Source organism: Macaca mulatta, chromosome 2, assembly GCF_049350105.2.
Source record: "Macaca mulatta isolate MMU2019108-1 chromosome 2, T2T-MMU8v2.0, whole genome shotgun sequence".
Classification (NCBI taxonomy): Eukaryota; Metazoa; Chordata; class Mammalia; order Primates; family Cercopithecidae; genus Macaca; species Macaca mulatta.
The window spans coordinates 127,563,439-127,590,440 of record NC_133407.1 but is presented as its reverse complement, the minus strand read 5'-3'; the positions used below and the strand labels follow the sequence as shown (position 1 = coordinate 127,590,440).

At 39.6% G+C, this 27,002-nt stretch overlaps 1 protein-coding gene and 1 long non-coding RNA gene across 3 annotated transcripts; one reads left to right on the top strand and one right to left on the bottom strand.

The window, feature by feature from the left end:
* Nucleotides 1-7,762: 7,762 nt before the first annotated feature.
* On the top strand, nt 7,763-20,245 carry PSMD6 (proteasome 26S subunit, non-ATPase 6). 2 transcript variants are annotated; one of them, XM_015130442.3, is made up of 8 exons: nt 7,763-8,126; nt 8,730-8,935; nt 11,805-11,950; nt 12,209-12,428; nt 12,541-12,649; nt 17,246-17,414; nt 19,820-19,897; nt 20,041-20,245. In XM_015130442.3, the coding sequence occupies exons 1-8, from the start codon at nt 8,063-8,065 to the stop codon at nt 20,135-20,137; spliced, it is 1,089 nt and encodes a 362-aa protein (XP_014985928.1). In that variant the 5' UTR covers nt 7,763-8,062; the 3' UTR covers nt 20,138-20,245.
* Nucleotides 18,573-26,344, bottom strand: LOC144339532 (uncharacterized). The gene is made up of 3 exons (XR_013414557.1): nt 26,199-26,344; nt 24,610-24,808; nt 18,573-19,016 (listed from the first exon to the last, which is right to left on the bottom strand). It is a non-coding gene; the product is annotated as an uncharacterized LOC144339532 (long non-coding RNA).
* Nucleotides 26,345-27,002: the final 658 nt, after the last annotated feature.

Genomic DNA, 27,002 nt, shown 5'->3' with positions numbered 1-27,002 from the left:
CATGTCGCCGCACCCACCTGGCCTAGAATTCCCGAAGCCCGGTGGGCCGGGAAGACAATCTACACCAGCACGTCGTGCTCTGCGGGAAGCGGTGGATACTGCTGCCCTCTGCTGGTCACCACTTGAAACACTTCTCTTGAGCTTTTCCGAGGAAAGGGGCTGTGAATAAGCAAAAATCGCAGTGCGAGAAGACGAATGGATTCCAAACCTCTGTAACCCGAAACCCTCCAGCTCACCCGCCCACCAACCTCCTGTGCGCCTTGCAAAAAACAAACAAACAAAAAAATTCAAAATAAAAACAGGCCAGGCGCAGTGGCTCACACCTATAATCCCAGAACTTTGTGGGGCAGAGGCAGGTGGGTTGCTTGAGCCTGGGAGTTCCAGACCGGCCTAGGCAATATAGCGAGACCTCGTCTTTACAAAAAGTACCCAAAAAAGCCAGGTATAGTGGCAAACCCCGTAATCCCAGTTACTAGGGAGCTGACGTGGAAGAATCATTTGATCCCAAGAGGTCGAGGCTGCAGTGAGCTGAGATTGCCCCGCTGCACTCCAGCCTGGGCAACAGAGCAAAACCCTATCTCCAAAAAGGTATTAATTAATTAGTTAAAATAAAAACAGTATTAAGTAGTACAGACGAGTGATAGGAAGTCCAATACGGTTCTGATTCGTCCCATGATTAGACCACACCTCTTGCTGAAATGTTTACTAGTTCATTCTTTCCCAATGTTCACTTTCTTGTTCCTATGCTTTGCTGCATCAGCGGGTGGTTGAGACAGCGCTGTTTCAATGCGTGAAGGGTGGTTTCTTCAAGTTTATCTTGAGAAATTGCAATGTACTCGCTGCATGTGTTACCATAGCGCTCTGTGGCTGTGTCGTAGTTTCACTTGTTTGCTTACACAAATCAGAGACTCACTCTTCTTTTTTTTTTTCTTTCGATATTCCATATTCCAGTGGTTACTTTTGAATTTATGCTTTTTATAGTGTCTCTCCTCTAGTCCTTTTTATCATTTTTTGTTGTTAAATAATTGCGTTTAATTTCTGGAAATTGCTCCATATCAGCTCATAAAGATTTTCTTTCTTTCTTTCTTTCTTTTTTTTTTTTTTTAGCAGCTGCATAATACCCCATCGTGTGTTAAGTACCATCGTCTATACAAACATTTTCCTATATTTGGGCATTTACATTGCTTCCAATATTTTACAATTTTAAACAATGCTGCAATGAATAACTTTGTGCATGTGTATTTTTGAATTTTTGGAGGTGAAGCTTCAGGATAAGTTACCAGAAGCAGGATTGCTGTGTCAAAGGGTGAATGCATGGGTACTGTTGTTAAATTGCAGAAAATTGTTCTTCTTAGGAGCAGAGACCCCGTATGAGACTATAAGTGACTAGTATTTATTGTGAGTATAATTTAACAAGTGCTTAAAAATACTGGAATATTAGTACTCAAGAAAATAGGGTGGTCAGCGAAGGCAAGAGGTATAAACTGAAAGCATTGGGAAGAGCAGGAATAGGAGCATGGATTGGTGTTGTAAAGATGGTTTCGCTGCTGGATTTGCACGTAAGGTTGACTTAAGTTCTTTTGCCACATAGGCTGATGATGATCCACCCGGGTTTGCCATCTTTTTCTGTGGCTAGGCTCTTTTCTGTCTGTCTGCTTCTCCTCAGATCCCCTCTGGGCTCCTTTGCTCAGTAAGGCGTACCTCTGTTTCTCCTGCCCCTCCTTGCCCATGATTTCAGCCTGCTATTCCATCTCTGACATATCCCGGGCTGCTCTCCTCCAACATCCTCCCCTCTATTTCACGACCCTATGGTGTCTACACCCACTACTAACGTGATTCTAGCCACAGTTTCTAATTCAAATTCTGAAAAGTAAAAGTTTGAGTGTCCCCGATCTTCCTTTTGGAACAACACTTCTCATGCCAGGACCCTTCGTAGGCTTCAGGTTGATGGTTACTTGCAGTTCAAACTGCTTCCCTGGGTGTCATGTGTCTACCCAAGACGAGCCCTACAGATGGACTGTGGGTGGAACTAGAGGTATGACAGGTTAACATGATTGATATGTACATTTTAGGCAATTTACCAGAAATGGGAGGATGGCCGCTTCTCAATGGCTGCCCTGGTTCAGCTGCAAGTTTCTGATTTTTCACATCATGTTCCCAGGATCATTGTATCCTTAGCACCCTGCAGATGACTGTGTGCTGATTTTCAAAACACAAAGAGGAAAACGAGCTAGAAAAACCTCTTCATCACCACTTATTTTATACACAAAGTGGGGTAATTATTAAACGAACTAAGGAAATTGGCACAAAGTAACTGTCTTTAAAAATGACCCTAACCCAAGCCCATCATTTTCATCTAATCTCAAATACCACCTCATAAAAAAACAAAAAAAACCTTTCCTATTCCATTCATGCGTTCATGTCTTCACTAATTTTGCCACTAACTGAATAATTTAGTTAATGGTGTATTGCTTCTCTTTTTCTACCCTTTCCCCGCCAGAATGTGAACCCCATAAATTTTGTGACCACTGCTCTGTCTGGTACCCCCAGCACGTAGTAAGAGGTCTACGCTGATGGTGGGGTTGCATGAAGTGTGTCATCCTGGGGGACACATTTCACTCTCCCTGCCTTGTGCAACTGTCTTCTCATCATGGAAGAAGAAAACTGATACTGCTTACAGCAATTACCCAGACTGCTCCAGAAACAACAGTGTTCGTAAGCACTCTTTTTCCTTCAAAATACTCTTTTGGAAAGGAGTAATTTAGTGAGGAAGAAATGAGCGTGCTACATCAATTGATCATTATGCTACAATCACCCTGAAATTTCTGTGCGTTCCAAGCAGATGCTCTATGGAGAGTTTCCATCCAGTGTGGTGTGATCAATAACTGCCTAACAGGAAGGATGCTGGCAGGAGCAGAGATAATTCTGCCTGCACAAACCCATCTTGGACATATACAGGGAAGCTATCATCAGGGCCGGGCACATAAAGTATTTGAAATTCAATGAAAAAGCTGAAAGTGCATGTAATTAAAAGTGAGCAAAGCAGATAAAGTTAATTATACACTCAGAGGAACATTTTTTTATGCAGTGGGCATGGTAGTCATCACAATCAACAGCCCGTGGGGCTTGTACAGAGGGCTGACGACGCTCTGCTCACAATGAAGGAATCCAGTGCCCTAAATCAGAGCAGCCTTTTCAGAACCATATAATCTCACATAAAGGAAAAGTACAAAGGCTGAAAAGGAGGAGGGCCCTGCTTGGTGAGATCTCAAAATAAAACCAGGTTCTAATAGCAAAGGGCTTGTAACACAGATTTTAAAAAATGAGGAAAAAGTGATTTTTAAAATAAACCCTAGAACCAGAGCAAAAAAGAAAACTATGTCCTTAGCTCACGATAGCCTGTTTCCATTAAACATTTTAATTTCCATGGGGCAGGATATATATCTACCAAGAAGATACATATTTGTTTTTCCTCCCTGAGATTACAAAAACCTCAGATTTCAAGCTATAAGAAGGGTCTTTGTAAAACTAGTTAATCCAGTCAAATTGAGTTAATGGCTACAAAGAGATTGATGGAATGGGCAATTTACTGTTCAATAATGAGTTGTCAATATGGGGCAAAGAGCTGCTTTGATCAGCTGGGCAATCAAATCACAGCAACAGTTCAGGGTTCGATTGATGCCTCAGCAATTAATGGTTACGATAGTAAAAAGAGAAGAAGAAGACAGATCTGACCGGGAATTTGTCTCCTCTGTGCTGAGTGGAGGGACCGACAGCAGGGCATTGTGCGCCTTGAAGCTCATTTGCACCTGGAATAATGATGAGTCACAGAATCCCCTGCAATTGAGATCTTCTGGCAATTGCAACCTTAATTTGATGATGCATCTATACTAGGATGAACTGGAAACCAGAACATACCAGTCACATACACTTTAAACTACGAGACTACTTTTACAGGTTTCCCCCTAAACTTCAACCTGAGTTTTGGATCATATATCCAACTCTTGTCACAAATATTAACAGGCTGATACATTTAACTATTTAAACATTGTAAGCTTTTATCTTGAAGAAAAACCCCTAAAAATGTAGAAAAATAAATGAGGGGGAAGCTGTGATACTTAACAAAGTTAATTTCCTTAAAATATGAAGATTGCTTACTAGTCAGTGAGGGAAGATTACATAGAGAATTGACAAAGCCAAACGAGAATTTCGTAAAATAGGAAATATATCTGGTCAGTAAAATGTGAAAAAAAAAATTAACCTCACTAATCATAAAAGGAATGCAAAGGAAAAGCAACTGTTAGCAAAGCTTAAAATGGTCGATGAAAGTACACTGGGAGACAGATCTGATGGGGTTCAGGACACGCAACCTCAAAATATCACACCTTGTGCTTTGAGGAAGTGGTAGAAGCAGGAAGGTCACTCTCACCTTCTCTGGGCCCTTCTCGCTTGAAGCCAGTTATAAAAGAATCCCCTGAACTTCCTATAAGGTAGGTCGTAAGACTCTCATTCCAAAGATATTATCCCTATGCCCAAAGGAAAGAAATACCCTTATTTATGAAGATACAGGGACACAGAGAAGAATCCGAACAAACAGACCTTACTAAGTCCCCCTAATTTATTACCATCACATCACACCCCCTTTGACCAATCATACTTCTACACAACTGTCCACTCTTCATCAAACTTACCTTACAAATATACAGATGTCTTCATTTCTTTGGGTCTTCATTTCCAAAGGCTCTCATGTCACCTAAAATTTATATTAAATATATTTGTGTGCTTTTCTCCTGTTATTTTATTTTTATTTATTTGTTTTTTTGACAAAGTCTTGCTGCACTTGCACCCAGGCTGGAGTGCAGTGGTGCAGTCTCAGCTCACTGCAACCTCCTCCTGCTGGGTTCAAGCAATTCTCCTGCCTCAGCCTCCTAAGTAACTGGGATTACAGGTGTGCGCCACCATGCCTGGCTAATGGGGTTTCACCATGCTGGCCAGGCTGGTCTCAAATTCCTGACCTGGTCTTCTGCCTGCCTCAGCCTCCTAAAATGCTGGGATTACAGGTGTGAGACACCTCTCCTCGCCCTGTTATTCTGTCTTTTATTATAGGTGCCTCAGCCATGAACCTTGCAATAGGTGAGGAAAAGATACTACTTTTTCTCCCCTGCAGGCTCTCTGTTCACTATTAGTGGGAATGTAAATTGATTTATCATTTGTGGAAAATAATTCATAAAATCCTTACAGAATATATCAAAATAGAAAATATTAATGCCCTCTTATTCAGCAATTGCACGTCTGGAGATTTAGATTGAGAAATAACTATGTAAGTGTGAAAATATATATGCACACAGATAACTGACACTGTAATGTTAATAAGAGTGAAAAAAACAAAAATAACCCAAATCAGTTAGCAGTTAAGGATTCATGAGGAAAAAGTTGGTATATAAATACAATGGACTGGGTGTGGTGGCTCACACTGTAATCTCAGCATTTTGGGAGGCTGAGGCAGGCAGATCTCCTGAGGTTAGGAGTTTGAGACTAGCCTGGCCAACATGGTGAAACCCCATCTCTACTAAAAATACAAAAATTAGCCAGGCTTGGTGGCACGTGCCTGTAATCCCAGCTACTAAGGAGGCCAACGCAGGAGAATCGCTTGAACCCGGGAGGTGGAGGTTGCAGTGAGCCAAGATCACCCCACTGCACTCCAGCCTGGGTAATAGAGTGAGATCTGTCTCAAAAATAACAAACAAACAAACAAATAAATATAATGGAATCCTATATGGTCAATCCATTGTCATCCAAGATATCCACAATACATGGTAGAATGAACAAAACACAGTTTAAAATGTGCGAGTATAGGCTGGGCGCGGTGGCTCACGCCTGTAATCCCAGCACTTTGGGAAGCTGAGGCGGCCGGATCACAAAGTCAGGAGCTCAAGACCAGCCTGGCCAATATGGTGAAACCCCGTCTCTACTAAACATACAAAAATTGGCTGGGTGTGGTGGCGGGGGCCTGTAGTCCCAACTACTTGGGAGGTTGAGGCAGGAGAATTGCTTGAACCCAGGAGGCAGAGGTTGCAGTGAGCCAAGATCACACCACTGCACTCCAGCCTGGGTGACAGAGGGAGATTCCGTCTAAAAATAAATAAATAAATAAAATAAAATGTGCGAGTATAGAATTATCATGTTAATATACTCAGGTGAGTTTTAAAGAAGCTATGCTTCTCTAGAATGTAAGTTCCAAAGACAGGGCTTTGTGCTCTTCACTGCTGAGTCCTTGAGGCCTAAGACAGTGCATGGTACTTTGTAACCATGCAACCATGTTTGTTGAATGACTAAATGAAAGATGTTTAGAAAGTTTTTCACCAAAAGTTTAGCAGTGGTGGAGAGCTATTTAATAGTAAATTTTTTTACTCTTCATATATTCTCTATCATTTGAGTTGTCTTCAAAATGCTTGTTTCATTTTTATAGAAACAAATAATACATTTAAATCATGTGATGATGCCTGCTGCCTTTGAGATGTGGCAGTCTCACCTGTTTCGGCGGCTATGTAAACTGGTTCAGCTCTTTTGGAAAACCATTTAACATTAAATATCCCCAAGTCACAAAATCCTTCTTTCCTTAGTCCATTATTCCTTCTTGGGAATTTATGTTAAGGAAAAAGATGCAAAACATGAAGTCATCTAGACATCCAAAGTCTTCATCTAAGTTTTTATATTACGTAAGTAAAAACTCTAGTCAACCTTAAAGATACCTCTAAGAGAGGGAAGAGTGAAAGTAAATTACGGTAAATCCATTAGATGGAATTTAGGCCAGGCAGGGTGGCTCACACCTGTAATCCCAGCACTTTGGGAGGCTGAGGCGGGCGGATCATTTAAGGTCAGAAGGTCAAGACCAGCCTGGCCAACATGGTGAAACCTCGTCTCTATTAAAAATACAAAAATTAGCCAGGCGTGGTGGTGCTGGCAGGCAGCACCTCGATTGAAGCTAGGAGGCAGAGGTTGCAGTGAGCCAAGATTGTGCCACTGCACTCCAGCCTGGGTGACAGAGCAAGACTCCGTTTCAAAAAAACAAAACAAAACGGAATTTAATGTAACCATGACCAACTCTGAAGATCTACAGCAATATAAACAAAAGGAGGCTGAAAATGCAGGCATGTAATGATTTGATTTAATTTATATGTAAACAAAACGACCATGCTGTTGTACTATGACGCAGAATCCTGGGTGCAGTTTTTTTCTTCTAAAAACTGCAGAAAGAATGTGGATTTTAGAGTTCTAGATAGGGGTTTTCATTTAGGCCTTGCAACACGGCTGTTACATGACCTTGGTTGATCAGTTTCCCTAACCTCTTTGTGCCTCAGTTGTCTTACCTACTAAATAGGCTAATAGTACTACCTCGCAGCATGAAGATGATTTTAATGAGATGCGTAAGAGTAACGACTCGACAAACTATGGTGATTTTTTATTGATGCTGTTATTACATTTTCATTTTTCAAAAAATTTTAAGGTCCCATCAGTTACAAACAGAAAGTAAAATAGCTAAAAAGGGAGTGAGAAAGAGATTCAAGAAATTGGGCTTTTGAGTTGGGCCGCACCCACTCTGCGACTCCGCCGGGGCCTTGAGCGTGGAAAAGCCCGCGGTGACCACACTGGGGCGCAGGCGCCCAGGCCGGGCGAGGCGTTCCCGGAGGTGTCCAGCAGAGGACGCTGCCGGCGGAGACGGAGCCGGAAGTCGGGCCGGAGGCGGCCGGGCGTATTCGCCGACTCCTCCCGCTTCCGCTGCCGTAGCCGGTCGGAACCGAGTTGTCTCCTGTCAGCCCCTGTTCCCATCGCCGCGATGCCGCTGGAGAACCTGGAGGAGGAGGGTCTGCCCAAGAACCCCGACTTGCGCATCGCGCAGCTGCGCTTCCTGCTCAGCCTGCCCGAGCACCGCGGAGACGCTGCCGTGCGCGACGAGCTGATGGCGGCCGTCCGCGATAACAGTGAGGCCCGCACGAGCGCCGAGTCAGCGGCCTAGGCCTGGGCCGTCCCCGCGTTCCGGAGCCTACGGGGACTTTTTTTGATGGAGCTCCAGACCCCGGGGCGTCCCTCTGACGGGGTCTCCGAGACCAGGCCTGGCTTCTCCGGTCCTTAGGGTTTTGCTTTGGTTTGGGGATACCCTGGGGGACCTCGCCTTATCTCGGAGCGGTTGGCATCTCTGTGCGGCCTTCCCCTGTAAGGGCAGCTTGGAGGAGAGTCGTGAGGCATTAATATTTATCCCTGTGCTAGGCACAGAGTAAAGGCCCCGTGACTTACTGTCATTCGGGACTGCTCCCGGGCGCGGGGTATTCCAGCAGGAGAGTTCAGCTTGCCTGTGGAAGGAAATTTGGGTTCGGTTCTTTTTGGCCCTTCTATAGTGAATGTGAGTGTTTGAACATATGTGTGTATAAAAAGTCTTTCCCTGTTTGAAGACTTTTGGAACAGAATCCGGCAAGAGCAAACCGAGGATTGCCCTCCCTCCAGCCCTAGTAGAGGTTGGCAGTGCCAGGATTGGCCCTCACGCAAACCTCCCACCAGCATACGTTTCATGTTTTGCCAAGTCGATTATTAAGCGCCATCCCTTGCCTTCCTGTTAGTGGGGAAGAGACTGGTGGATGACTTATTGGGGGTCGGGGGGTGAAAGACTTGGGCCGACTTTGACTTGAGGGCACAAGTGTCCCCACTCACACATCCCTCTTTTTGCATGTCAGACATGGCTCCTTACTATGAAGCCTTGTGCAGATCCCTCGACTGGCAGATAGACGTGGACCTACTCAATAAAATGAAGAAGGCAAATGAAGACGAGTTGAAGCGTTTGGATGAGGAGCTGGAAGATGCAGAGAAGAATCTAGGAGAGAGCGAAATTCGCGATGCAATGATGGCAAAGGCCGAGTACCTCTGCCGGATAGGTGACAAAGTGAGTGGAGATGGTTTCCCCTCTCTGTAGTTAGTGTGGGCTAAAATTGGGGACTATTCCAGATAATCGTTTCTCATTAAAAAAATTAACTTCGTTTTAGAAAAAGTATAAAGGTAATCATGCTTGCTTATACTAGTGAATCAATGTAAAGATGAAAAAGTCTCCATGAAATGCCTTGTCATTTCCCTAAACAGCAGCTAGGGCTGTATTCTTCCCCATTTCACCCCATGCCAATAAAAACGTAAGTGTAGATCTAGAGAATTTTATTTACTGCTTTTACAAAATTGGGATCATTTTCAGCAGTTTTCTCAGTTGGTTGGGAAGCACTGGTCTGGTGTCTTTAGTACTTTACACGAGTAATACTTTCCTTAGCAGAAACTAAGAAACAGTATAGTAAATGCTGAAGTTCTGTTGATCTTTCTTTACTCTGTACCTTATTGTGCATTTATATAAACTTTTTAATATATATTTTTTTGAGACGGAGTTTCACTCTTGCCGCCCAGGCTGTAGTGCAATGGAGTGATTTTGGCTCACTGCAACCTCCACCTCCTGGGTTCAATCGATTCTCCCCCCTCAGCCTCCCGAGTAGCTGAGGCCGAGGGAGGCGTGCGCCACCGCACCCAGCTAATTTTTTTGTATTATTAGTAGAGACCCGGTTTCACCATGTTGGCCAGGCTAGTCTCGAACTCCTGAACCCCTGACCTCAGGTGATGCACCTGCCTTGGTCTCCGAAAGTGCTGGGATTATAGGCGTGAGCCACTGCACTCGGCCATAAAATCTTTTTTATGTAAAATTTTATATATAAAAATATAAATGCTCAATAAAAGAACAAATTTAAAAAAAATTAATACCTGCAGAAATTTTTGTCTTTTTTTTTTTTTTTTTGTACATGGGATCATAGTGTACTAGTGTACGGTCCTGTTTGCCCCTTTAATTCAGCATTATATTTAAGAGGTCTTTCCATATTTAAGAGGTCTTTCCATGCCAGCATACATAAATCTGGCTCATCCTGGTTAACTGCTGCCAAATGTTCCACAGTAGAGCTAGCTCTGGCATAGTTTATTTGCCTGTTCAGCTGTTGTTGGACATGTGTGTTATTTTCATCTGTTTTTGCTGTAGCAAACTGCTGCTGTAAAAACATGCTTATGTATGTCTCTGTGTATATATGCTAGTGTTTCTCTAGCGTATAGTATATGAAACAATTGTTGGGATAATGAACTTTTTTTTTTTTTTTTAATATGTGTGGCCTGTTGTTCTATATAACAGCCAGCTTACTCCACCATCAGGGCACCAGAGGGGTACCCACCATTACTGGATCTTTGAAATTTGAGTAACTGTGTAATAGTGGTTAAGAAAAAGGGCTTTGAATGTTCTTAATTTTAAATTATTTGCCTGGAAGTATTTAGATGTAGAATGACATGGTGCCAATATAAAAAAATAAAAATAGTGTCAGCTCTTGAATCAGATTGCCTGGGTTCTATTTTCAACCTTGGTAATTATGATTTATGAAACCCTCGGTTTCCTCATATGTAAAATAGGGGTACTGATAGTTTCTACTTAATGCGGATTAAAGATAGGAAAAAGCTTAGGCTGGTACCTAGCACATAATAAGTACCTAAATGTTCTGTAATGTATATCTAAAACGAGGTTTTTTTCTCTTTTCTGGTTGTAAACTTAAGACTTGGTCATTGTAAAAATTTGGAAAATACATAAAAATTTAGAATTAGCTAGTGGTTTCCATTTACTTTTAAGCTGTGTGTTTGTGGTTTGGTTTTAAAGACTAATATATTACATATGAATGAGAAACTTCAAACTTTTGATTCAGGTTTTGAAGAATTTCAACAAGGACATGCTTGAATCAATATCAGGAAGTTGTAAAATGTTCTAATATTATATTTCCTCTGTGTTTATTAAATATCATTCTTCCAAAAAGAACTTTTCCCCTCCTATTTACTCTTTTTTTATATTTTATTTTATTTAGTATTACTAAATACTTAATGGACTTAGTGGGCTTTTATTATTCACTGTTACCACTGATGAGAGTCTTTATTCTTTATGGTGCTAAGTTTGTTGCAAATTTGTTAGTAGAGGCTCTTTCAAGACACTTTGTCCTTTTGACATATCTCATTAGTCTTATTTTCTGATAAAACAAAATGTCACAGGTTCACCTGTTATTTTCACTCCAATAAACCTAGAATTATCCATTTGTCCCAGGATCCCTGGTTCCTTTTAGTGGGGGATAGTATTTAAAAACCAAGATCTGAGTGCTACGTGTATCCATTGCTGTCTTCCCAGTCCCTTATAAATTTATGAAATATAACTAATAATTACATAAAACAAACCAGGCAGACACATACTGAAAACTACCAAGTGTGAATAAATTATTTTATTCACATTCTTGTCTTTAAAGCAAAGGAAACATCCCACAATGCTTTGAGAGAAAATTACATATTTACAAATTTAGTCATATTCTAATAGCGACTAAGATACAATTTCCAAAACCCTTCAGATATGATTATTTTGAAATAGTATATTGTGATTATTGAAGAGAGAAAACATTGAATATACAGAACAAAGAAAAATACTTAACAATTGTGAATATATTATATTTTTCTTAAATTGTTTTCCAGAATCTAAGTATATGCTTGGGCATTATGTATTTTTTATGCTTTATACAGGTAGAGAAAGTAGAATAATAAACCCTTGTGTACTTACCACCCAGCTTCAACAATTACCAGTTAATGGCCATCTTGCTGTACCTCTACTCCTACCTGTTCCCCCAACTTTTGAAGAAAATCCCAGACAGCTGATAGCTTTTTTTTGGAAACTTGTAGCCTTTTCTCACCTATTGCCTTGGCTTTCTTGACAGGAGGGAGCTCTGACAGCCTTTCGCAAGACATATGACAAAACTGTGGCCCTGGGTCACCGATTGGATATTGTATTCTATCTCCTTAGGATTGGCTTATTTTATATGGATAATGATCTCATCACACGAAACACAGAAAAGGCGAAAAGGTACTTTCTAACAGTGGGATTATATTCTCTCTAAATTATGATGCTACAAATGAGAAGTTGATATAAGAAACTGCCTGTTTTGTTTATAGCCAGTAAGTTTGGTCAAATAATTGATGTACTTATTTAGTAAAATATTTTAAATATTTCCTTTTGGTTCAAGTTGTTAAAAGTTGTTTCCTCATTTCAAATAACAGAAAATTTTTTAAAACATGGCTTTGTCTGTTTCCAGACTATGATCTTACTGTTTTTATTTCATAGCTTAATAGAAGAAGGAGGAGACTGGGACAGGAGAAACCGCCTCAAAGTGTATCAGGGTCTTTATTGTGTGGCTATTCGTGATTTCAAACAGGCAGCTGAACTCTTCCTTGACACTGTTTCAACATTTACATCCTATGAACTCATGGATTATAAAACATTTGTGACTTATACTGTCTATGTCAGTATGATTGCCTTAGAAAGACCAGATCTCAGGGAAAAGGTAATGACCAAACTTTTATACTCAAATTTAAAGACTTTTTTTTGTTTCAATACACAAAATCATTAAAATGTACATTTTAAAATTTTGTATATATGTTTTTTAAAATACCTAGGTCATTAAAGGAGCAGAGATTCTTGAAGTGTTGCACAGTCTTCCAGCAGTTCGGCAGTATCTGTTTTCACTCTATGAATGCCGTTACTCTGTTTTCTTCCAATCATTAGGTAAGGATAGAATTGATATTTTTGATTATCTTACTCCTGATCCTATGTGCAAATAACCTCAGAAGATTTTTTACCTATCTGAGAAATGTAGTGTGTAGATAGCTGCATGTCTTTGATCAGTATTCCTAATGTGCCCAGTTTTGTTTAGAAAAGGGGTCATCAGATTGTGGCCTGCTGTATGGCCCAGGAGGTAAGAATGAATTTTGCATTTTTAAAGTGTTGTTTAAAAAAGGAGGATGTGACAGCTATGTAGCTTGCAAAGCCTAAAAATATTTACTCTCTGGCCCTTTGCTGAGGATATTTGCCAGACCCCTGGTTTAGCGTCGTAATGGGGTATAAGGCAAAAGTTAGCAAATGGCTATAAATATTGAACTTCATGGAGAAAGAAGTGAGGGAATTCTGAATGTGATTTGGGTTAGAGATTAATTGAACCTTGAATTCAGCAATAGGTTATTCTGTATGCAATAGCTAAATAGCTAAATCTTTGTGCTGATTTGCAAATCATTTTCAAGGGCTATGGGTTAAGAAAATAATCTGTTGAACATAATTGTATTCCTTCAAAGCTAGTTTATAGTGATCCTGCCTACACACATTTGCTTGTTTTTCCCTCTTGTTCCCATTCTTTCCTGGCTATTTGGTTTCCTAATAATGACCACAAACTATTAAGATGATAGAAGAATTAGCTTGCATCAAGTTGACCCAGGGGTCTTTCCAAAAACTTAAAATTTGACATTGATATAGTCTCTTGTTCATGCTGCAAATTTCAGAAGGTGTTTGGTTTAATAGATAGCATTGGTGAAAAGTGGGAATGGAGGATTCTAAATGATTACTGTTAATGTTTTTGCAGTGGCTTTTGGCCCAGTGTTTTTGGATGCTTTCTCCATGCATATAAATTGGGCTGCTTTGTGAGAATTCATAGTACTTACCTCAGGTAATGTAGGAACAGGTTTCTCCAGCATGATGAGTTACTCACTTGGCCTTATCTTCTCATACATACACATAAAGTTATGTTGCTTTTGTACATAAGGTTATATTGTAGAACTGCTCTTTTCCCTTTTTTATGCTTGGGGTCTCCTGGTCATCACTCAACTCAAATATAGAGCCCTTCCCTGCTTCCCTCAGTCAGAACAAATCTCTTACTTCTCTGCATTCCTGGGGCTCTTATTTTATGCCCCCTCCTTTAAAAAAATTGAAGTATAAATCACATACCATAAAATTACCTGAAGTGTACAATTCAGTAGTTTTTAGTGTGTTGGCAAGATTTTGAAAATAATAATTCCAGAACATCTTGATCACCCCAAAAGGAAACCCATACCCATTAGCAGTCACTCCCTATTCCTCCTTTCCCCCAGCCCCTGGCAACCACTGATCTACTTTATGTCTGTACGAATTTGCCTATTCTTGACATATCATCTAAGTGCAATCATAAAATATGTGGCTTTTTGTTCCTGGCTTTTCACTTGATAATGCTCTCACATTCATCCATGTTGTAGCATGTATCAGTACTTCATTTTGTTTTATAGCCAAATGATAGTCTGTTGTACGTATATACTACATTTTATTTATCCATTCATTAGTTCATAGATTTTTGGATTGATTGCACTTTTTGGCTACTATCAATAATGCTATAGTGAAGATTTGTGTACAGCTTTTTCTGTGGACATATGGAGTGGAATGGCTGCACTTTAATGGTAACCCTCTGATAAACTTTTTGAGTAACTGCCAGTTTTCCAAAGCAGGTGCCTGCACCATTTGACATTCGCATCAGCAGTGTGTGAGGGTCCCAGTGTTCCCACATCCAGTACTTACTATTTTCTTTTTGATTATAGGTATCATTGTGGGTGTGAAATGATATCTCATTGTAATTTTGTGTTTCTCTAATGACTAGTTTCGTTGAGCATCTTTTCATATACTTACTGGCCACATGCCCCACTTGCTAAAACTTAGCACACTGTTTTGTGATAATTTCCTAGTTTGCCTCCTTTGCTAACTAGAATTTCTGGGAGCAGACCTTATGCTTTTTTTTTAATCTTCATAATGACCTGACAGCAGGATAGTACTTGGTACTAATGTGCTCTAAAATAATTCAATTGGAAAAGGAAGTAGTGTCCTTTTCTAGGTAATACCTGACTATATTTAGAAATCAAAAATAAACTGAGAAAGTGAAAGGTTTTGTATCTCACCTCACTCCCAAATCCATACACACATTCACTCACATAAAATTCTTCCCGAGACAATGATTTTAATATTTTGTTATATATCCTTCTAGACCTTTTATTCATTTATTATATGCACTTTAAAAAAGAAAAACATTTAAAAACCAAAGCTATATGTACACATATACTATACACTATATGTATACTTTATATGATACAGTTGTAAACAGTATCATATAAAGAAGAAAAAGGCTTTCTCTAATGTATGATCACCAGTGTCCTTTCTCTAGAGGCAACTGCTGTTAATCAGGTTTTCAAGTGTGTCCTTCAGGGGTACTGTTACCCAGAGATACAGGCATGTAACACTTTTATGTATTGTGGATGTATTTTATACGCTGTTTTGTAAGTACCTTTTTTTCTCTTCACAAGTAATGTATCTTTTCATGTCACTATATATATAATTGGTCATTTAGTTTTTGAGTGGCTGTCGTGTACTAACATTGAGAATAGCAGCAAATTGAACAGGTAGTGTTCCTAGGAGCTTCACGTTATCCTTTCTTAAGGACTTCCTAGTATTTCAATGTATTGGCTATGCCATAATTTATCCTCTACTGACAGAAAACTAGGTTGTTTCCAGTTTTGCCCTATTATAAGCAACTCTGTTTTGAACACTCCAACAATGCATCCTTCCCACTTGTTATTTCCTTGGGAAAAAAGTCTAAGAAATTGAACTTTCCAAAGGTTAAATATATTGTCTTGACCACTGTTGCCCTCCAGAAATATGCCAGTTTATATTTACACAATTTATACTTCTCTCAATCTATAGCATTTGAGAGAGCCTGTCCCACCCTCTCCATACTCTTTGCCAGTCTGAGAGGACAGAAATAATTTTATTGATATGTTATGCATTTCTCTTATTAGTGAGAATACGTACCATCTCATGGTTAGTGGCCATGGAACTCCATGTTGCTAAATCATGTGTTCCCTTGTTCATCTTTATCTGCCTTGATGTTGACCATCCTTTGCTTCTCACCACAGCTTTCTCTTGGTTTTGCAGTAACATGCTCTTGTTTTCTCTGGACCTACCTCCTCATCCACTGTTACACCTCTCAGTGACTGACTGCCTTAGACTGAGTTATTGCCCTTGTCTCTTATCTTCATTTTGTGCCATCAGATAACGTTTGGATGGCAGTGATTGACAAATTCGTGTCTCCAGCCCCAAACTGGAGCACCAGACTCATGCCTTAATGCCTCCTTAGTGTCCTCACTTGGCTGTTTAATAGGCATATCCACTTGAACACTGCCAGTGTATGCTTAAATCCCACCCTGACCCCCAACACTAAAAACAACTATTCTCCTTCTCCAGGGATTTCCATCTTGTTGAAACCACAAACATAAGTGTACTCTAGAGTCTCTTTTCTTGCTCACCTTCTGTATCCCTGTAGTTGTCTTCCTACTTGCATTACTGAGTCTGCCATCCTTTCTGTTCCTGGGCTTAACCATGCTTTTCCTGCCTTCAGACTTTTTTTTATCATTTACATTGCTCTGTGCTTAGCCAACCCCTCAAAGAGATATTCCCTGTCCACTCCAATCCAGTGGAGGACTTGCTCGTCACTCTATCATGTTACTTTTATTTTCTTCACAGGATTTATCTTGTGTATTTGTTGATCTGTCTCTGCCCTTTGAAAATGTAGTCTTTGTGGCAGCAAGGATCTTGTCTTTTGGTTCACTGCTATATAACTATCTAGAGCAGTGATATACAGGAGTTATTCAGTAAAATAATTTATATTTGTGTGGATTGCTCATTAATCCTCTACATACATTTTACTGTTTGACTTCTAAAGACCTCTTTCTGGATCAAGGCCATTAACTCATCATTGTAAATAAATTTTCTAGTTTATCATTTGTCTTCAAACCTTGTTCATAGTGTTTTGTTATGTAGACTATTTACATGAACAAATAAACAGGAAATAGGAGTCATCAGTCTTTGCTTTCTTGCTTCTGAGTTTTGTTGCTGTTTGAAAATGTCTGGTTTATACCTTTTTCTGGTCTATATAAATCATTTTTCACTGCACCTGCTGTTTCTCTGTTAGAATTGTTTAAAAAATGAATTTTACTTTATTTTACTTAAGGCATAAGAAGTTCTCCATGGTTAAAATGTTAGTACGTGAACTTTGTCATCTGTGAACAGGTTCCTTTAGAAGCTGAGCTCTTTCTGCTGGTGATATCAAATAGCCACCTGCTACTTAAGGATGATGTTTACATACCTGGCCTTCTTTATCACTGCTGTTGCTGCCATTGTTGATGACATGATGTGGCAGGGCAGTGAGAAGTTTGATACTTGTTCATCTATCTGTTGGACTCAACTAGTGTTGCTTTAGTTTTTAATCTTTTTATCTGAAAAGGAGAGTCTTATAATTTGTCATTTTATTCATTGCAGCGGTTGTGGAACAGGAAATGAAAAAGGACTGGCTTTTTGCCCCTCATTATCGATACTATGTAAGAGAAATGAGAATTCATGCATACAGTCAGCTGCTGGAATCATACAGGTCATTAACCCTTGGCTATATGGCAGAAGCATTTGGTGTTGGTGTGGAATTCATTGATCAGTAAGTCTGAATAATGCCATGTTAATTGAAATTTTAAAGTTGCCTTTTAATACGTGAACTTGGTACAGTTTACTTGTTTACATTGGTTCCCTCAACCTTGACGGGGAGGGGGGAGGTTTTTTCCTCAGTATTATCAAAACATATATATCCTGTCGCCTCTGCCTTCCTCGTATCTGCCCCTTGCATTAACAGATAGGAAAATGAGTTGTAGTGACTCTAAGTGATTTGTTAAAGGTCATTAGACCAGTTGTTACCAGAGTTGTCTTCTGTTACTTCTTTGTAGACCACACTGCAGCTATAGTAATGACTCTTAGATCTCGTATTTTACAGTTGGTCATATCCCCTCTGATAATTCCTTCCAATTTTTAGGTTGCTGCTGCAATTCTGGTCAAATTGGTTGTTAAATGTGGGACTTTTAGTACTTGCATCAGTGATTGAACAACTACTTAATGAGCCATTACTGTATGTTTGGTATTGTTTTACAGCTCCCTCTTCACAGACTTTCATTGTAGTAGTAGGGAAGAGATGGCAAGGAAGCAAATATAAAAGGTAATTTCACATAGAAATGAACCTATGGAGATGAGAAAATGCTATCCTTACATATGGCATGCTTGAGGAGGTGAGGTTTGCTTTGAGATTTGAATTGAGAAGAGTCAGCCATATGGAGTCCTTCTGCATGCAGAAAAGGGGATAGAAAAGGCTAAGGCTTTGAGTCAGGAATAAGCTTGGATGTTGTAGGAACACAAAATGTCAGCGTGGCTCCAGCATCGTCGGGGGAGCAGTAGGAGATTGTGAAGATAATATATGGAGAGTTAGGTGATTTGTGTAGGGGCCTTGTAGGTCATGGAATGGAGTTTGAGTTTTAATTTAGGTTTGATAGGGAGCCACTGGAAGATTTTGAGCCCAAGTTACATGGTCCTATGCAGTGTCTTATATAGAGTAAGGTAGCAGAGAGACCAGTTGTGCTGTTTAGTAGCTCTTGGAGGAGATGTTACTGTGGCTTGGATGAGGGTGGTGAGAGTAGAGTTGGGGAAGAGACATACACAATATGGGATGTCCAGATGGTATCTAGATCGGTGGCTCCCACATGTAGGTGTTTTTAAATGTTGATGATGGTGTTTTCAGTGGTCCGCAGTGGAAACTTTAAATGAAGATGCATTTCTTTTAAATAAGACCATTTTCTTTTTACTATTTTTTAAATTTCAAACATCCATAACATTCTAAAGAATTGTACAGTACCTGTTAACATATTGTCACAATCTATACATTTTATGTTTTTTAACCACTTCAAGGTAAGTTTCAGACACCAACACATTTTTTAAATGATCCTTACCAAAATAGAAGGCAGGTATCCCAAGATTTTGTTCCATTTCTGAATTCTAGTCTGTGAAACTGAAGTCAGATGACCACTCTCCAAGAGGGTTGTTCATTAGGGTGCAGGCTGGGCCTTATGAGTGTGTTTTTCATGAGTCAGTGGAAGGAGTGGCTTGTTGTGATCAGTGCATGAGAAAAAGGGCTTGGCTTTCCTTCTTTTTCCAACTCTGTGGCCTTGGTCAGGTTATGTCTCTTCAGTATCTTAACTGTGATGTTTCAGTATCTTAACTGTGATGTGAAGATGATAAGGCCTTAATTAGTTAGGGGCACACACAGCAGTATTCCTTAAGTCATCTTGATGACAAGTGAATGCAAGGCAGCTGGTACCTTTCAGGTAGTAGCTGAATTCAGGTAGTATTTGAATTGTTCAGTTTTTTTTCCTTCACGTTCTAAGACAAGCTTAAGAGGCAAGGGTTGCACCACTGAGCTCTAGTTGTTGTTACCTAAAAAGCCCTTGTTTTAAATTTCTGTGATACCTAAGAATTTCAAATCTGGGTTGTCATGGATTCTTTTTTTCTCCCTTAAAAAATTACATTTTAGATGAAATCCCCTTTTTAAAAATGGGCAAAGCCAATAATTCTGCATCATTTCTCGCCTCCCACTTGTTTAGACTAAGATATGTTGGAGAGGGAAGGGGTCGTTGTTTTAGTCAATACTACTGCTGTTGATGTGTTTACCCATGGGCTGTGTTCCATAATTTTGTTTTAGGTCTTTTGTTTGAAACAGTTTATTACTTTATTACTTTGATCAGTTTTATTCCCTAATTTTTCCTAACCTACAGTTTTTCTCAGAGTACATATGAATGGTTTCATTGTTTGATCTACTTTCTATCTGAATAGGAACTTCTAGGATCATGTTTATTCTAGATGACTTAAAGCCTGCAATACATCAGGGACAACCTCAACTACTGCATATGCAATAACAAGCTTGAAGGGACACTAAATGTTACAATTTTAAGACAGTATTGTAATGCAGTTTGCATTTTTCTAAGAATTTTCTATAAAGCTAATGCTGTTATTTTTTTTCTCTAGGGAACTGTCCAGGTTTATTGCTGCTGGGAGACTACACTGCAAAATAGATAAAGTGAATGAAATAGTAGAAACCAACAGGTACTCTCATTTTGTGTATCATTTGTTACATTGCTTAGAATAAGGGGCATTCCTAAATTTTAAGTGCCTTAAATGTAGGTCAACTATTGTCATGGAGTAATGTGACTGGTAAATAATTCATTTTTTCTTGAATTTATTTATAGACCTGATAGCAAGAACTGGCAGTACCAAGAAACTATCAAGAAAGGAGATCTGCTACTAAACAGAGTTCAGAAACTTTCCAGAGTAATCAATATGTAAAGCCATGTAACAAAGGATTTCCTTTAGAGATAATTATTTGGAATTTTTATAGCTTACTTCACTATGTGCCCAGGTCACCTGTATAAAATAAATATGCATTGTTGTTTCTTTCCACTTATTTTTTCTTAAACACATATGCCTTGTAGAATGGGGTCCACTTATGTTAAAATACTGTCACTTGAATTATTCATTATTTAAAGTCTGGTTTATAGTGTTAAGATTGCAGCTGGGTTCAGATCTTAAATGCCTCAGATGGTGACACAGCCCATTATTTCTTACCTGTAAGCTTCCTGATTTTTTAGAAGAGTACATACTATATAGTGGCCTACAATTAAACAGTGTCTCCCACTTAGTATACAAAAGATAGAAGATAATAAAATGTGTAATAAGCTTTCCCTCAGAAACAAGTAACCATATAGGACAGGAAGTTACCCTATTTTAGGACGCCGACATAACCTGGATTACAGAATCTACCAAGGCCGATCTCAGTTTTCTAAAACCTTGTATGTAAATATTAGCAAACTGAATCTTTTTTCCAAAAGCAGGACCATAGTAATAGCAGTGAGGAAAACAAAGTTGTTCCCCTGTTTGAAACAAGTTATTACTTTATTAGTTTTATCAGTTTTTTTTTCAGTGTGTCAGATAGGAATAAGTACTATAAGAAATATAAAACCAGATAGAGATACAGGGTGTAGGCTCTCTTCTGTGAGGTGTTGTGGAAGGCTTCTATGGTAAGGTGACATTTAAGTGAAAAGGAGGGAGAGCCCATGCACATATGGAGGGAAGAAAGACAGGGAAAGTCACTGGTAATTTTAAGTGCAGATTTGGCTTACCTTTTAAGTCTCACTATGGCATTTGGTGGCATGGATTGTAGAGGCAGCTGGATTTGCTAAAAGATTAGAATGGGGTGAGGAGGATGAGGGGGAGAAAATTTATCAGAGGAGATGCTAAGCTTTTTGGCTTAAGTGAAAGATGCCAGAGATACTAGTGACCTTAATGAGCAGTTTTGGTAGAGGTGAGTTCAGAAGAGAATGGCAAATGGCATTTTACTGTAAAAGGCAGGGGAAGGAAAGAAGAGTTTTGAGTGTTTTTGTTTTAAAGAGCATTTACTGATGGGAATGATCCCTGTTAACATATTAGTAGAAAAAAACACATGATCTCATTTGATGGAAAATTATTTGATACAATTCAACATTTCTTCATGATAAAAACTCTTCAGTAGACTATGAATAATAGGCTGGGAAATCAAAGCCCTATCACAAGGTAATTAATGGCAAAATATTAGAAGCATTATCTTAAAAGTGAAGACAGTGGCTCTCATCGCTGGAAGAAGAGCCGTTGGTTATATGCCAAGGAAAGCAATGTGGCCAGAGCGCTGTTTTCAAAGGAGTTTCCTGTAGGCACTATGGTGGAGGGAAGGCTTTTAAAATGCTGAATATGCCTAAAGTATTTGAGAATATCCACCTATGAATTTCTAAAAATGCTTATCTAGAAAACATTTCTTGAAGAAAAAAACCTCAGCTTTTTGGGTTTCTACAGAAAACCAAAGCTAGTCAGGAATGCAAAGGTGGCTTCTGAATGTTACAAAGTTGCAGTTGGTCACCCACAGGCTGCAACTGGCACACCCTAAATACTTTTTGCAAGAAAAAAATTTATAGTCACCACGTAAAAGTTGATAGTTTAAAAACCACATATCTAGCTTCTCTGGAAAAAGGAAAGATTAGGCTAACTCTGGACTCATGCTCCAATAAGCTAAGCGACAAGCATAGCTTGTTTTCCAGTGTGCCCCAGTCCACCCAGTCTGTTCATATACACTGCCTGTCTGCCTGGCCCCTGTTGGCATTTGAGTTTGTTATCCCTGCACTATCCCCAATATTGTACATGTGAAGTTGATGGTTAAAAGTCTCCTGTGTTAATCAACTAGGACAGGGGTGTCCAATATTCTGGTTTCCCTGGGCCACACTGGAAGAACTGTCTTGGGTGCCACACAAAATACACTTAGTTGATGAGCTCAAAACAAAAAAGAAACACCTCAAATGTTTTAAGAAAATTTACACGTGTGTTGGGCCACATTCAAAGCTGTCGTGGGCTGTGGGTTGGACAAGCTTGAGCTAGGAGAAACTATCCAAATAATTCTTAACCATCTTGTCTCTAGTAGCTTTAATTGATACAGCTTGTTTTTTGAAAGTCTTACTTTTCTGCTTTTATTCAAGAAGGGTACTTCACAATATGAAAATAAGATTATGAAATGATAGTTATATTTGCAGAGCGACAGAGCTAAAACAGTTATACATAGTTCCTTTTTCATGTTGGTAAATGTTTTCTTTTTCATGTTGGTAAATGTTTTCTTTTGAAGTTGGAAACAGTCTTATTTTTAACCCTGGTTTCAGTCAAAATTATCCTAGTGTGAAATGACATCACCAGGATAAACTATCTTTTGTGGTTATTTTTAAAGCAAAAATGCCAGTTTCTCTTACCTCAATAAAATTTGATTTTATAGCAAATCTATCCAGTAAGAGATAAATATTTTAAAGCTATGTCAAAGTATAGTAATCTATTTCCTGTATTAGAAATAATAGCTTTAGGTCAATTTTTAACTTACTAAATAGCAGTGTCTCTTAGGACAGAAACAGTGTAAAAACCACTTTTATTAAGCACCCAGCTTTTACCTGCCCCAGACAGCTAGAAGGATACCTACAACTTGATCACTGAGCATGCAATACTCCAATACACTTAGGATTTTGTGACTGAATACATTTGGTCTTTTATAACCTGACCAAACATTAATTGATAAAAGGCTACTAATCATTAGCAAATCATTTCTGTAATTTCATATTCTGAATTAGTCCTTGGTGCTGCCGTTAACCTAATGTTTTTAAGAAGATGAATAGTTGACAGTTGAAATACCTGCCCCCATGATTATGGGGAAAAAGGGTGGAGGGAACTATGATAATCCCTGGCCTTCCCAATGCTACATAAACTTGTAGTTGCTGGTAACAAACCTGTGCCTCCACAGTGGCAATGGGGCAGTGAGGTAAAATCCCCATCTGGAAAACATGAAAAGCTCTGACAATCACTAGTTTTGGTTTCAAAGCTATAGAGCCACAGATTTGCATTATGCTTGTGTTTCTGAAGGAATATAAAGGCTATCAGGAATTTGTAGCAATCTGATCCAGGCCATTTTAACCTTGACATACATGGTCAAAGGGTGTAACTTTTTTTTTTTTTCATTTAAAAATCTCTTACAGTGGCATAACTTTCCCTGTACAAATTGGGTTTAAGAAACAAGAGGGACAATTTGCTATTCAATGAGCCTTTAATCCAACCATTATATATCCCCTTTCCCTTGAAGAGACCATTTAGTTAAGACTACCAGCAGGTGGCACCTTGACAACTTTACCAACCTTGCCTTTTAGAGGTGACCAGAGACCTGTGCTTTTCCAAAGTACTGTTATACGTGTAATTAGTATAATATCAATGTGGGGAAACTCTACCTTTGGTTTTTGAGGACTCTGCTTTTCTTGAAATCCTCTGGGTTAGAGATTGTTTATTCATATGCACCTCAGTTCACTGTTTCCTAGTCCTTTGCTTGTTCTCCTGGCCATTATGTTTCCACCTTCTTTCAAAATACCATCTCTTTGAAGCTGCTTACAACCCAGCAACACCATCAACTCACTGTGCTCACTGTCCTCAATCACACATCTCCAAGTCACTCTGCCCTCTTCCATGCAGATCATCCCAGAACCAAGTAGCTGCCTCAGTCTTCCTCCCAACCCTAACTAATTTGAAATGGACAACCTATACAACACCCTTGGCTTCACAGTTCCTCAACCTGAATTCCAGTGCTCTTTTCCTTCATGCTGCTTCTGTCCACTGCCATGGTTTCCACCCAGGAATCACAAGCACATCTAGCCAGTTCTGCTTTTGAAAATAATACTGGAATTCCAATTCCTCCATTCCCTGTCCTATTCCTAAAAGTGCTGTATCACTTTGATAACTCTGGCCCCTGGATCCCACCTTGTAGCCCCTCACTTTTATTGGCCACATGGAATTGAATGTGGACTTTGCTCTGTGACCCTGAACAAATCAATTGTCTAATCATAGAAAAAGTTACCTGGAAGGAGATTCCTAAGATCTAACAAGAAGGTAATTCCAATCAAACCAGTGTCTTAAGAGCACCTGCATAGATTCTACGTGGTGGGCTTCCAGTTCTCTTCCCTGAATACGCAATTCAGACCATCATCAATCACTCAGTCACATCTTCACTCGTACTCTTCTTTAGCAATCTCCCTGCCCAAGTTCTAACTTTTCCACCCAACCCAATACATGCTGTTCCAATTATCCTGGACTAAACAGCAGGATAATAAAACATTACCTAAATGGGTAGATGGCATTGATAATTATAATGGAATCGACTCTCAACTTCTAACCCTGTAACCATCTCAATCTCACCCTTCTCTGCCTTTCCTTACCTCTCTGACTTTTTACTCTAGTGCTCTTCTCCGTTTGTCTTCATGAAAATAGTCTTCTCCAAGGTCTTGTCCTGGGTTTTCTCTCTGGGCCATGGAGGATGGGCTTCAGGTTTGTGATATCCTGGAGGCGGAATATAAACATGTGGTGTGCCTGTGCCTCGGTCAGACAGGATCCATAACTTCACGTGATTCCTGGAGCCTAAGGAGGGGAAAAATTAAGAATCACTGTTCTGACAGGCTTGAATTATCCTGGATCTGCCACCTATTTGTCATGGGACCTTAAGCAAGATACCTTCTTAGGAGTTCCTCATCAGTATGATTGGAATCAAAATACCTGCCCTATGAGGGCTTCGTAAAAGAGAGGATATATATAAAATGCTTGGCACAGTGTCGGGCATATTAAGTACTTAACTAGAGAAGTATTATTTTAACATAATAAGCCAAATCGAATAGCTACCTAATTTCCCCAGGTAAACTCATCTACCCTTATGACCTCATTGATCATCTAAAAGTGAAAGACAACTCTCCATCTTTATTTTCCAGCTCAAACCTCCCTCCTAAGGTCCATCCAGCCTGTACAGCCAGCTGGGCACTAAACCACAATTTCCCACCAGCAGCTCAAATCTATCGTCATGTCTTTTTCCTTCTCTATTGCCATATCACACATTTCACTTAAAGCTCAATTGGTTTGGCCAAGCTAAAAACCTGAAGTCTTCTTAGACTCACTCTTCCCTTTAATGTTGAATAGAATTAGACCTCAAGGCCTGTTGGTTCTACTTTTAAAAAATTTCTGAAATCAGTATCAGGTATCCTCATGGTCAGCCTTAGTTTGGAAACTTAATAGCTCTTACCTGGATTACAATGGCTTTGTAACTTATTTTTGTCCGAGGTTCTCACCTGTTGATTCTGTCTTCCATTGTTACTGGGGAGCCATAGGTGGCAGAGATGTTTTTTTGACAGAGTATTAAATTACAAGTGATTCTCCCCTCTGGAGACTTTTTCTTCGGCTGATAGCCTCACTCTTCCTTACCTCCTAAGAGATATTCTAGTTCACGGGTTTTGGATGTAGAAAATGAGGATAACAAGTGCCAAGAATACAGCCCTACAAGGTGAAAGACTACTTTAATTAACTTCCATTAACAACAGAAGCAAGAACTTCTTACAAGAAAGAGGAGACTAAGAAAGGAGTGAGAAGGGAGAGGAACTTAGACTTGATTTAGGGGAGTGCTTTTTGTTAGGACCGGGGACAGGGGCAGGTAAAGACAGATCGTTGAGGCAAAAGAGAGTGAGAATTCAAGAGATGGGGAAAGAGACTTAAGTGCTTCTTTGATTTTCCAAAGTTTTCAGTACAGATTTGAATGGCTTTGACTTTTGGCAGCTGCACGGTGCTAGGACTGGACCATGAAGTATCTCTGGGCTCTGAGAGTTACATTTGGGTTAATCTAAGCCTGATCCCATGTGTTCCTGGATGAGGCCCCATGACATTTAAGGTCCTTGACAGTCTGACACCAGCTTTTCTAACCCTATAAGGCCCTTCCATCCAGCAGAATTCCTGCAGAATTATTCTCTATCCCTCAACATCTTCATACCCACGTTCGACGCATTTGCTCCATCTGCCTAGAATCTTAATCTTGTCTGCCTTTCTGCCTGGTGAAATCCCACATATGCCAAGATCCAACACTGCTAAACCCTTTTCCTTGAGTTGGGATCATCTTGTTATGCAGGGCCGGGATACCTGCAAGGGAATGGAATTAAAAAGGGTAAGAGATTGACTTAGCAGTTGAACCTTTTCTTGGGAGGTTTGAGGACATCCATGGTGAAAGGATTTACCTACAGAGAGCACCTCATGATTAGATTTGTGGCAAGTACTGAGTGGGTGGCTGACTTAAGGAGGGAATGGGAAGTCCATAAGGCAGTAGGAACTGAAGCCAACATGACTCTCTCATATCAGGTATGAACATTTTTGCTAATATACAAAGCAGTTGCTCCTCTTATTTTAAGCAACAAAAATAATTTATCAGAATGATTTGCAAACAGTAAAAATGTCTGGATTTCTAGAGGTAAATGATTATGCTGTGTTCCAAATAATACTAAAATGCACTTGTATTGCCAGTAAGGAAGATATGTAAAAGGAAGAGATTAGACCAGGTCTGGATAAAAAGCTTATCTTAAATCAAAACTACATGTCATCAATTTTGCACCTAAGTACAAACAGAATGTGTTTCTCAATCCATCAACTCCCTCTTGTTTCCTTCACAAACATGCAAGGCCAGAATACAGCAGTGTTCACTGTTTACAGAGTTGCTAATTTATCCAAGGCAAAGCTTTGTGCCTGCAAATGGAAACATCCCCTGGTCTTAGAATTATTTAGCTTATGTAAGAGGGAGGCTAAA